The sequence below is a fragment of the Astatotilapia calliptera genome, chromosome 2 (assembly GCF_964374335.1).
Source record: "Astatotilapia calliptera chromosome 2, fAstCal68.1, whole genome shotgun sequence".
Classification (NCBI taxonomy): domain Eukaryota; kingdom Metazoa; phylum Chordata; class Actinopteri; order Cichliformes; family Cichlidae; genus Astatotilapia; species Astatotilapia calliptera.
Window position 1 is genome coordinate 24,776,845 of NC_137423.1, and position 12,970 is coordinate 24,789,814.

The 12,970-nt window shown below is 45.2% G+C and overlaps 1 protein-coding gene across 5 annotated transcripts in view; it reads left to right on the plus strand.

Annotated features, from left to right (window-relative positions):
• Positions 1-12,557, plus strand: part of ebf1a (EBF transcription factor 1a) — a 54,170-nt gene extending 41,613 nt beyond the window's left edge. Inside the window, exons 11-17 of one of the 5 annotated variants that reach the window (XM_026189112.2) lie at positions 1,827-1,915; positions 5,240-5,305; positions 5,885-6,047; positions 7,604-7,783; positions 9,390-9,587; positions 9,830-9,898; positions 11,095-11,761. In XM_026189112.2, coding sequence (XP_026044897.1) covers positions 1,827-1,915; positions 5,240-5,305; positions 5,885-6,047; positions 7,604-7,783; positions 9,390-9,587; positions 9,830-9,897 — 764 coding nt within the window. In that variant the 3' untranslated portion in view covers position 9,898; positions 11,095-11,761. The other 4 variants (XM_026189121.2, XM_026189140.2, XM_026189131.2 and 1 more) reach the window with 4 other exon arrangements.
• Positions 12,558-12,970: the final 413 nt, after the last annotated feature.

Below are 12,970 nucleotides of genomic sequence, written 5' to 3' on the forward strand. Positions count from 1 at the left end.
CCAACTTGGAAAGTTGTTTTTTCTTTTTTTTTTCTTCTTCTAGCATTAATTCTTGGTGTAAAATGTGAGATATTGAGCATGGATATAAGGGCATAAAAAAAATAAGACAATCCCCAAAGAGGCACAGGCAGATAGTTAGTGATGTGCGTTGTCCCCCACATACTCGTCTTCTGGTTTATGGTCCTTGAAAACGAGCAGAGACAATATCACTTCCTCTCTCAATTACCAAAATTGTCTCTTTATTTGTAATAGGGGTATCTATGTATGTCTTGGGTTTTTATGCTATTGTTCACTCGAGGCTCATTTGGCACATTGTGGGGAACTGATAAAAAATTCATCATAAAAACAAAAGCCTCTGAGACGAAAGAGAGGATGTTGTCGGAACAATCCCTTCCTCAGACTGAAGGCCTAATCCAGGGCAAATCCTCCTTAAAGCTTTAGAGAGATCAGAGAATAGGGAAGTAATGTCAAATATTTGTCCTCGGAAATAATTCATACTTTATTTGTTGCATGTGATCGCCTCATTGTTTTGGCTTATTTTATCAGCAAACCAGCTGGCCCTGTAATGTGTGTCATTCTCTGTAAGCTGAGCCAGCCTCTGGCATCTCTACTTCGACTTTTCCATCTCTTTGCTGTCTTTGCTTCTAGCTATTCACCTTTCCTTTCATTCACTCTTATGGATCGCTGGAACACTCCACTGGGAGAGCTGTCCAAATACATTTGTGTTGCCAAAACAGAGCATCACCCATTCTCGCTCCCGCACGCTGTTTTTTTCGGTCCGTGTGTTTGAGCGGGCGGGCTCAGGAGGAGCCGTGGTGAAGTCACTGGAGGTCCAGCAGGACAGCTTGTACTCATAGCCTCTAGGGGCCTTTTTTCTGGGGGCCGCCTAGTCAGCCTGGCTGCTCAGATGTGAGGCGAGCAGGGCATCAGCCCCCAGGAAACGTCCAAGCTGCGACCCACAGGGGAAACAGACGGACGGCACAGACGCATACAGGCGATTCTCACGTGCAATGGCGCCTTTTCTTTTTCTTCCATACAAGCGCACATTTACTGTTTCAAACTCTGTCCGGAAGCAGCGTCTTAAAGGCTGTAGCGCAGGAAAGTTGTCAAGACTGTGCCCTGACTCCCCGAGGCAGCCCGCAAAGACAGGAGAGGGAGAGACAGTACATTAGGAATGAATTATGTGGAGAGAGCACTTATCCAACAATCCTCCTCTGAAGTGTTTGTACTATAAGCCTCAGATCTTCATTGTATTTATTCTAATGTTTAAATATTCATGGTAAACCTTCTCATATTCAATTACCGAAGCACGACCACAGCATGCAGAGAGTGCTTTCTCCCTGCTGCCTGGATGATCTGACTGTGTGTGTGTGTGTGTGTGTGTGTGTGTGTGTGTGTGTGTGTGTGTGTGTGTGTGTGTTTAGCTTGTTCCCTGGAGCGATCAAGCCTTTGTTATATTGGAACCAAGCTCTGTAATTGCTTATATTAGTCGCTGATCAACGCAAGACCACAGGACACACACACACATTCACTTTCCCTGATTCCTGACAGTCTTTTTATTAACCACCAAAGCGGGCGACAGAGAGAGATTCATTACATCACAGGCAAACAAAGACACACACCAGACCTAATAGAGAAAACCCACATTTTTCAGCGTGGTTAGTTTAATGTTGAAATATTCATGGATTCAGTTATGTCTGCTGTCACTTGCTTCTCCCGCCGTACCTTCTCTGGTGCTTTTGAACATTAGGTGTTTTCATCATTAAGGATCAAGCTGTAAATGTTTTTTTTCTCTCTCTGCCTGCTTCCCTCCACTTCCTGCTCAGCGCTGAACGAGCCAACCATAGACTACGGCTTCCAGAGGTTACAGAAGGTCATTCCCAGACACCCTGGAGATCAAGAGAGATTACCTAAGGTACAGTGCCTCTGCTCCTCTCATGTGTCTGCTCACACTAGTTGCCAAGCACAATAAATTCACAAGAATCTGTCTTGGTAACACTGGTACAAAGATGTATTGAAAACCTCTTGAGTTTCATAGTACGTAGGATATACATGGCACAAGGACAGCATGACCTCTTAGACAGAGGAACAAACCATGCGCTATAGACAGTAGGCCATACATGACACTATGCACTATGCACATAAACATTTAACCACATGTTCATGGTCATTTTCTGTTCAAACAAACACTTTATTTGTGCAATGAATGCACAAGCGACTCTATTCATCCTTCCACTGAGTATAAGGTCATTTGGACTGGCAAAGTGGGAAGAGGAAAGGGGATAGATGGAGAGAGGAAAAGAGAGGGAGAGAGAGAGAGAGAGGAAAGGAGGTTGAGGGGAGAGAGAGAGGAAGAGAGAGGCAGAAGCAGGTTAGGTGATCCATCATAGCTGTCCAGTCTTACCTCCTGCTGGGTCAGTGGATCGAAGTCAACCCCGGGTGGACTTTATTACTTCCAACACACACACTTATCCACAATGCAGCACACACACACACACAGAAATGCACACAGACTTCTCTATGCCTTCATGTGCACGCACACACACACTCAGTGGAGGGAAGTCACCACCAGGCAGAGATGGAGAGCACAGGTAGATGCAGAAGGAAGATAGAGAAATCACTTGTCCTCACTGTGTGTCATGTCTGGTGGATACAAGAGTTGTCCCGGTGAGTTCTGGTCTTTAGCCTATCAACCCCCCGTATCTCTCCAAATATCTTTGTATCCATCCATCTCTTTTCCTCTCCTCCTCTTTCTCCCTCGCTTGGCGGTGTCTCTTTCACTTCTAAATGAACAGCGGTAGCTGGCAGGCCTGGTTGTTCATTTCAGCTCTATTGATTTGTGCCTTTATTGAGGTAATAACAGTTTGTTGACCACGCTTCTCTCTCAACTGTTGGCCTCAATCATTAGAGAGGGGCAGGAGAGGGGCATATGCTGGCAACTTCTTGAGCTACAAATGTCCATTCAAAGCTACCTTGGCACAAGCCTCTGTGTGGCTGTTCTTTGGTGGGTCTTTAAACTAGATTCAACTGACTGGGACTATAATATATTCCAATATATTGGCACTTTGACGAACCCGCCCCACCCCCAATACACATACAGCGTGCAGAGAATAGGCAGGATATATACCAACCCCTGTTCTATCTCTGTATGTTGCGATAATGATCCAGTGATCCAGCTGAAAACAGCCCCATACTGTGCTGTAGAATAGTCAGGCAGTCAGACTGAGCGGGGACTGCTGGGTAGCCAGACTGCAGGGTGTTTAGCTAAGGCTGCGGTGTGGCTGGGGGTCTGGGGCTGGCTAATGAGTGACCGCCCTGCCAGACGAGGCCAGGCTCTGCTCTGGATCAGGTTCCCCTTCCTGTTGACGTCTCTGTGGGCCTGACTTTACGGGAAGAGACCCTGCGCCCAGGAAATGGTCTCCCCTTACAGCAGCAGGGCTAGGGAGGCAGCATGGCGCTAACCACATTTATCTGTTTATCAGAATGACTCTGGAGCGCTGCCTAATCGCGTTTAGCTACTGGACAGATCCCTTCGCTAACGAGACTGATAGGTACAGACAGGGCACAGGAGCATGAGAGAGTGATTAAAGGGGGGGGGCAAGTGAAAGTAGTTCGGAGGCTCAGGTGAGGGGAGAGTGAATTATAAATGAGGAGATGCACGCACATAATAGACCTAAGGAGAACGAGCAGAATGGCTGGTGCAGAGAGGGGCAAAAAAAAAATTAAATAAAGAGACTGATGTTGCACGAGTGCTCCCGGAACACCGTTACACTCCAACTGCAGATCTGTTCATGTCCTAATGCCTCGCACTTCCTTCATTTCCCCTCCTCCCCCGCTTTCTTTTCCTCCTCCTCTCTTTTTCCTTCATCCATCCATCTAACTATCTAGCAATCCCTGGGAGGCATGGGGCGTCGAGGAAAAGCAGAGAGAAGGAAGCGAGGAGCAGTGCATACATACTAAAGAACCACTTACCTTCCTAGGGCCTCTACATCTCTCAATCACCTCAAACAGGCCTCCTTTCTGGTCTCCCCTCTTCCCAGCTCTCACCCTCCTCCTCCCCTCGCCTCCTTTTCTGCCTCCCCCAGATAGTGCTAGTAATGGGAGGTTAACACAGAGGCAGCGCTCCCATTATTGAGTGAATTTAGCACCTCGGACAGCGCTCTACAATCTTTATTGCTTTGCTGACCCTCTCGTCATGTCCTGGGCGTGCTCGACAGCCTCCACATGTGCATGGCTGCGTGTGCGGTTACACTCGTGTGTGTTTGCGTGTGTGTGCAATATGAGGTCTGATTGAAAGGCGGCGTGTCACGGAACAGAGAGCACACATGCTCCGGGGCTTGTTCACAGCGAGGGATACACTCAGGAGAGTATAACGCACAGCGTGAGTGTGCGCGAGTGGAAGAGAAAGAAACGAGGAGAAGGTTGGAGGGGAGGGGGCTGCAATTTTCTGGTTGTCGCGCCTCCAGCATATATCCTGGCCCCGGCACATTAACTTTTAAAAAGGGTTTTGTAGGACTGTAGGTGTCGACATCACACACACACACACACACACACACACACATATATATATAAAGACTGCCTGGAGTCACACACTCATACACTCAGGGAGGAAAAAAGAATAGAGACAGAGAGAGGAGGGAAAGGGTTGTAAGCGGTGGAAAATGAGTGCGGAGAAGCTGCGTTAGGATAAATGTTTGATGTGGGAAATTCCACTCGGCGGTTTTCACCTGAGCAATGATGTTCTACATTTATCACACAAAGTGGATACAGGGCTATTCACTCGGATCATTACCAGGGTTAATACAGGGCAGGAGACGGGTGTGTCCCGGCTGACGAGGAGAGTTGTATAGCCGTCAACCTGATGATATGTTGTGTTAAATGAGATTGATGCGTGATCATGTGCGGCGGGTTCGTGATCCATCAGCGACAGAGGAGAGAGAGAGAGTGAGAAGATGTGGAAGATAGTTGACTGATAGAGAGATATAGGCTCATGTTTTATTCACAGATAACAGTATCTTCCCTCTGCTCTCCCAAACTGCCCAGCTAGTAACAAAGTGCTGGGATGGGCCCATTTCTCTTCCTCTCCCTTCCTCTGTCTACCCCTTTCCTCTCCCTCACACTCTCTCTGTTCTGCATTCACAGCATAATGCAAGGAGTGAAATGTAATAAAAGTGACTGAACTCTTTGAGCCGCCACACTTGTGATCAATCCCCCTTCCTCTGTCTGCGCTTGATTGCAGGAGGTGATTTTAAAGAGAGCGGCAGATCTGGTGGAGGCCTTGTACGGGATGCCTCACAATAACCAGGTAAACTCTCTCTTACACACACACACACAGACAAAAACACAAACAGCAATATCTCTTATTAGACATTATTATTTGTTTGTGGTTTGGGCCAAGTGGCAGCATCAAAGGCGCTTATCTCTGCTGGCGATGTAGCACCCTGCCGTGTTCGCGCAAGATCTGGGACCCACAAACATGCACGCTAGACTATGTTAGAGCTTTTTATCAATGCAGAGGGTGGAGATGAGATTAGAGGGAATGCAGAAGGCAGTTGAAGAGGAGGAGTGGCATTAAGGCTTGAGTCTGAAGGAGGAAGAATGGAAACCCAAAACAGGGAGGAAGAGGCAGGCTAAAGATCTGATGTGTCTGTTTAATGAGCCTTTCCTCCATTTACTGAACCAATCCCACCACTCCCAGCGACAACTGATAAAAACCACTCAGCTCTGCTAGATTTACATGTGCAGTATCTTGAGTGGAGATCTAGCATTCTTATCAGGCTACAAAGCCAACATCAAGGGTATATTTTCCCTCTTCTCTTCTCTTTTCTTCTCTGTTACTGACCACCACTCTTTTTTTTTTTTTTTGTTCCTTCCTCATCGTCAGGAGATGATTCTGAAACGAGCAGCGGATATCGCGGAGGCCCTCTATACAACAGTCCCAAGAGGGCACAACCAGCTAGCCAGTCTTGGCAGCAGCTCTGTTCATGCTGGCATGATGGCAGTAAACTCTTTCACCGGGTCAGAGGTGGCACAAACAGCCAATCAGGGTGAGCAAACACACCAGGAAACAATTCTGGCCTATTGTCATGGGAAAAGGAAAAAATGTTTATTTGCTGTTGTCCATTTAGGGATGACAGCAGGGTGGGGGGGGGGGGGGGGGGGGCAACTGGCATTTTATTTTTCATGTGGGAAATTTAGAGATAGTGATTTAAGAGCATGGAGCAAATAAGAAAGTGTGAAAAAGGAGGACAGGAGGAGGAGAGGTGACAGTAAGAAACGGGGAAAACTTGAAAGAAAGATGGTGAGAGAGTGAAGAATGGAGAAAAAGAAAGCCGTGGATGGAGTACGATGGAGAAATATGAGTGGGTCCTAGGGGTGTGTATATTAGACTGGGGTCGGCCCCTGTCTGACAGAGAGAGATGTGGGTGCAGTCAGTGGTGATTCATCACATGTATCGGGGGAACCAGAGGAGAGTGGATGGACCAGCCTCTGGATGCATCTCAATAATTCCAAGGCGCTTCCTCTGCCCTTCATTTTCATCCGGAAACATTTTTAACCTATCGTTTGTTTCACCCTCATATTAGATGAAAATGTAAACTTAATCAGGGAGGAGCAGAGTGATGAAGAAGTGAGACAATACTTGTGATGAGTAGCCTTTGTTACACTAGAGCAGGGGTGTCAAACATAAAGCCCGGGAGCCAGAATCACCTCAGTAAAATCCGTTTTGACATCCCCACACTAGAGAGTGGAAATTTCAGATGTTCAGTTCCAGCCATTTTTCCCCCACCTATGTTATCATGTTGTATATTGTATAGATATTGTGTAGGCTCACTTTGTGTCTTCAAAGCAGCTCTGACCCATGGGTGCCCTGTAGTGTCTGGTACTGGGATGTTGGCAGTTTGTGATGTGGAGTGATGCATCCGTGTATGAGGGATGTTCCTGAATCCTGTAGAGTTTGAAGGCCGGGTGAACAGATTGGGCACCATTCATGTGCAGGCAGGGCACACCGTCGTGCAGGGCAATGTGCAGGTGGGCGTTACCACGTCACATGAATGGCAGTACCCGAGGCTTCACAGCAAAACACTGCAGTGAAACAATGATTTTCACTTTGCCCGTCAGCGGTTTTAGTGTTGTAGCTGATCAGTGTGTATTTATAGTCTTCCATTTTACATTGTTCTCCTTCTGTTCACTGCCCCTGTAAAGCATGAAAGGTCCTGTCAGAAATACTAGCTTCATTCTTTGTAAATTACAAGAGAGCCGCCAAGGCCTTTTACCGTTAATTGCCTTATCAATATATCTAATTCTGAAGAGGAGCCAGCAGGGTGATAGTCCTCTTGTTTCAGGCGTTGGAGGGGGGGTGCGGCTATATCCCTCTCATATCATTCTTCCTCCACTCTGTTCATTGCTTTTTTTCTCTCCCATATGCTGTCTAAGATTTTTCTAAGAAAAAGCAAAACATTTCTTCTGGCTTGTAATGCTATGTCCATTAGTATGAAAAAAGGAGCATTTGGCAGCAGCTGCATGTAGGCTTTCTTGTTTTGGTATGCCTGCCATCTGCTATACCTCTAACACTCTCCATCCCCCTTTCTTTCTCTGTCTTTAGGTTTCAGTAGGAGTACAAGCAGTGTGTCCCCTCATGGTTATGTCCCCAGCTCTACTCCCCAGCAGAGTAGCTACAGCTCTGTCTCCACTAGCATGAATGGCTACGCTAACTCTGGCATGGCAACCTTGGGCACCTCACCCAACTTCCTCAATGGATCTGCAGGCAACTCGCCCTATGCTAGTGAGTAAATACAGTGCATACTAGAGCTGAAAGTTTGGGTGGGGATCAGCATTTTGTAAATGACAGAAGACATCTCTGAGAGGAACTGAGAAGCACGGCAGGAAACAAGAATCGACACGACAGGAGAAAGTATTTCAGTTCAGCTGGCTCATCTGTTTCTTTAAGAGCAGAGTCAAACACAAATCCCCGCTTTATTGGCCAGGGGAGGAGATCACCTAGCACGTCCCAACACCTCCTCGACACACACGTGCACACACACACACACACACACACACACACACACACCACCTCTGCTCACACACACTCACCCTCTACATTAAAGACTCTTGATTAAATCAATAAACTAATTGCTAGAGAAGCAATTCCATTTCAGCTCTTTGATTCCTGGGTGTTAACAAGTATTTTAACAGGCTCATCGGCCCCACATAGACACTTTCAATCAATGGCCCCTCGGCCTGCCTTTGTAGGTCCAATTTTCATTAATTGATTAGTTAGGCCCCTTCATAAATGGATTATGACTTTATTGCAAGGATTTGTCAGGAAGAGCCATAAAAGCTAAGTGTTGGATAATAACAACAATAAAGGCAGAAGCAGATATCACAGGGCAGGTGAAATACGGCTCAGCTGATTGTAAAATCACTGAAGGGGGAAATGCTCTTAGTGTATTAGCAGACAAAAGACAAACCCGAGAGAAGTGGATGGATGGGATGATGTCAGAGGACATGATTTGGATTGTGAAGAGTTGGGTCATTTGGCTGTGTGTGCCTCTCATGAGGGTGAATTACAGTGGCCACAGTAAATCCAGCTAACGGCTATCTTGTACAAAGCTTTTGATTTCATTTCAGAAGCACTGAGAAGCTCTTTTAGATATGAATATGTTCAAAAAGTTTCTCTATCTTGCATTTGAAATCTTCAATCCACCGTTCCAGAGGGGATGTCCCAAAAGTACAAATCCACATCTAGCCCTTAAATTACATGACATATGGTTAACAACTGTTTAGAGTGCTTTTAAGGTGGTGAATGATGCCTAATGTGCAGTTAAAATGCAAAGAGCCAGTGGGCAAGCATATTGCTTATGTATTCTAATTTTTTAAACCTTGTTGGTTAAAACCTCTAGCATAAATATCTGTGATAAAGTAGATGTGTGGGAGCTTTGTTTGTAAGTTGCCCTGAAAACACATTACAGGTTACAGTACCTAAAGTTGCTGAGGAGATGTTTATCATCCCCTGAGCACAGGATGAGTCATCAAAACAGATTGATCAGAAGGGGGGAAAAACGACCTCAGGCCATTTTCAGCATTTTCCAACTAAACACATTTTTGTGTAAGATATGGAAAATCTCTTTGCCAAATAATTGCTTAACAGCACAACAGGTAGCAAAACAAGTCTGAGCCAGTTGATCTGAAAACAACATGTCACCCCTCCTGCCATCATCCATTGACCAGTCCCCTTCTGTTCGTCCCATCTGCCTGTCCTCTGCCCTCGGCCCTCTCTCTAACCCCCTTTCTGCCATCGTCGTCCCTTCCTGTCCTTCTTCCCTGACATACACCTATGACGCCCCTTCCTAAAACACCCTCTCCTGCCCATCTCTCTCTCTTTCCCTCAGTCGTCCCGTCCAGCCCGACGATGGCGTCGTCGACCAGCCTGCCCTCCAACTGCAGCAGCTCCTCTGGCATCTTCTCCTTCTCTCCAGCTAACATGGTGTCTGCAGCCGTCAAGCAGAAGAGCGCATTTGCCCCCGTTGTCCGACCCCAGAATTCCCCTCCTCCCACGTGCACCAGCGCTAATGCTAACAGCCTGCAAGGTAAGCCGCTAAGTAGCCTCACGCTAACTTGCTGATGAATTTGAAATTTGCAGTATGAGCACAGTAAAAAGTTTTAGTAAAAATATTTGCTAGGAATTGTTCACCCTCAAGCTTTAATCCTGCTTTTCCTCACCTCCTATGATAACGTCTCACTTTTACTCCTTCGATTTTCCTTTTTCTTCCTCCACTCCTTTTTTCCCCCCCTTTCTTGGCCCTCCCTCCACTCTCCTTCCTCACCGTAGATCAGTCTTTTGTGGACTCTAGCAAGTACTCATCAGCCAGCTCTCTGCAGGGCCTGGCCTTCTCCTGAAGTATGTTACTCCTCGCTTTCATTTTTCTCTTTCTCTGTTTTGGCTTTCCACTCCACGCTATCCCAGACCGCTCATTTGCACCATCCTGCCCTGCCCTTCCTTCTCGTTTCTGTTTTTATTTGTCACTCTTGACTTGTCAGATAGTCATCATGCTACCCCATATGTGTTATATTTCCTGTTTTCACTTCCTGCTTCCTGCCCGTCCTCTAGTTGGTGCGTCTGCGGGGGGAGGGTGTGAAGGGAGGTCGTTATGCCACCACGGGTCACTCTGTTCTCTCATTTCCATCGAATGCGGCACGGGGTCTGTTCGTCTGGGCAGGATGTTGTATGGTGCTGAGATCCTGAGAGAGAGAAATGATGGATGGGAATCTTTATCAGAGCCCCAAGCTAAGCACTTCCTCACTTCCTTCGTCGGCGTTGATGAGCTCTGACCACTGTGACCTAAGGGCCAATGGCCACTATGCTCTGATCACACTGACACGCGCACACACACACACACACACATGCACACACCATTCTGTTAATCCCAACAAGTGGGAGACACTTAGGAAATAACCTGGGAATTAGTGGATTGAAGAGTGGGGGAAATCAATAAGGAGCCAATATGTTATATGAAAAATTTATATCTGTGATGGTTTCTGTGTAAGAAAAAAAAACAGGATAGAGGGAAGGAGTGATGGGGGGAGGTGGCTTGTGGGGAGGCGGAGGTGCAATAGTTGGTGCTATACGGAGGTAAAGATGTGAGTATATCTCATGGATTTCATTTCCATGTTTGAGCCTAATTTTCATCACCTCTGTCATTCCACATCAGTTCATACTCTCCCCACCCTCTCGTTTGAGTCATTCTCCATAATGCACATAATAGGCTTGCACCATGTAGCTGTTAACAATTAACAGCGGCAGCTCTTGCATGAAGCTGTTTAGGAGGCCTGTGAGAAGCTGAACAATGTTGTCGATGCGCGGCCAAGTCAGCGGCAGCGGCGGAGGGAAATGTTTTGATTCCTGGGGCCTCGGAATGAAGAGATAATGAGGGAGAGTCGTCTTTGTTCGCCAGATGCTGGAGCACATTGCTGTTATGTGACTGTTGTGATGACAGATGAAACCCAGCAATCACATGACTGACCTTTCTCTCTCTTTCTTTACCCCTCAATCTCCCATTCACTCCTTCTACCTCCCCCTCTTTTCCCACAAAGCAGCGATTCCCGGGATGATCGTTCCACCCATGTAGAGGATCTGGGATAGCTGGAGATTTGGGAATGTTGAGAGGAAAAAAAAGACAGTAGCGGAGTCTGGTGAGTCTCTGTTATGCTGCAGAGCTAAAGTGAAGGAAGTCAAGATAAAGACGCAGGACTCTGTTAAACTCAGGCCTTTCCATTGGGATTTCATCTGAAGGCGATAGGAGAGAAAGAAAAAGGGGACAATATGAACCTTTTGTGATGTTATTTCCCTCTTGGTTGAAATAGTGTAGCTTCTCTGACACCATGTTGGATGGAGTGTATAGAGACTGATAGTTTGCCCACAGTGTGACACTGACCTCATGAAAAGAGCATTTATTTATCTTTGTGTTTATGCCTGTAAGGTTTGGGTTTGATTACTGGAGGCCCCCACGCCGCCTTGCAATCCATAACTCGCACAAACAACAGCGAAGTGTTGGTTTGGCCATGAAGTTTACAATAACTTCAGTCACAAACAAAGGAGCTTTCCTTACCGTTTCCGCCTCTCTAAAACCGCAGAGCGACACAGTGGCCAAATGGAGAAGGAAAAAAAAAGTTCAGCAACACAGAAAAAAATAGAAAATCAACCATTGATTTTGCTGCTAATTTTCCAATAAATCTTAAAAATTGTCTAGCAAAACTGCCCCAAGCTGTTTAAACATCACGCCTTGCTTTTATTTTATTTTATTTTTTTAAATCTCTCTCTCTCTCATTTTGGTTGGTTTGTTTGAATTTTAATAAAACTGTGAGGATAGAGCTGTTTGCAATATGCTTTTTCTGCTTGACATGTGAAGACAAGGTGACGATGAGAATTTAGCCAAAACTGACGAGGTTTTTAGTGAAGACTTGAAAAGCCAGAGGATGTGTGTGCGTCCAGCCAGCACTGTAACTGAAGGAGCCTAGCAAATATCAAATTAGAATAAATGCGTGATATATGTGATATATTTTTGTATATATAAAAAAAATGTTCATTTTGGGGTTTTTTTCACTTCTTTACTCTTTTTTTTGCGATAGCTCTAGTTTGAAATGTAAACATTAAATGTCTTAAGGCAGCTTCTCAGTACAGAAGATAGATTTACTGCGTCTTGTCAATATCTCATTTGCTAAACATGAGAAACATGGGTTTGGATACAAAAAGGGGATCCCTGTAAAATACCCTATAAATAATGTATTTATCCCTTGTATTTGTACATTGACTCTCACCCTCGTTTAGTTGTGTTGTGTAAGTTTAATACAGTAAGTGAACACTTTTCGCAGTGTTTCGTTTCATTATTTGCTGTTGTCTCTCACTATTTAAATGTGACTTTTTTTTAAAATCTTTGTTCCTTTTTGTTTTTTGTATGTTGTTTTGCATCAGTATGCCATGCTTCTGTTTGTTGATTCAAAACATGCCATTGTCTATTTTTGTATTATTTGTAAGTTAATAAAAAAATCTTTTTTTTTTCCTTATGAAAATGTTTATTGTACGGCAAAAAAAGTAGCATCCTATTCAGAGTATTTCGTTGAAGTAGATTTTTTAAGAATATAAACACACATTAATATATACTGTAAATCTATATCTTTTTGTTTGAACTCTGAGGCTTTCAGATTGATACTGTTCTTGAACTGATAATATGCATGGGTTCTTCTCTTGAGTGACTCTTTCTTTATGTGTGTGGAAAACCAAGAGAACAAACAAATTGCTCTGTTTTTCTTTCTTTGTGTTCCTCTTTTTTGCCTCCCTCCTCTTCCTCCTCCTCCTCTGTTCTTCCCTATGTTATTTATGCCTGCTTACATACTGTATCTATATACTCTTTCTTTTATTTCTGTCACTGTAATCTTTACCAGCAGTCTAGATGCCTTAACAATGCAAACCCAT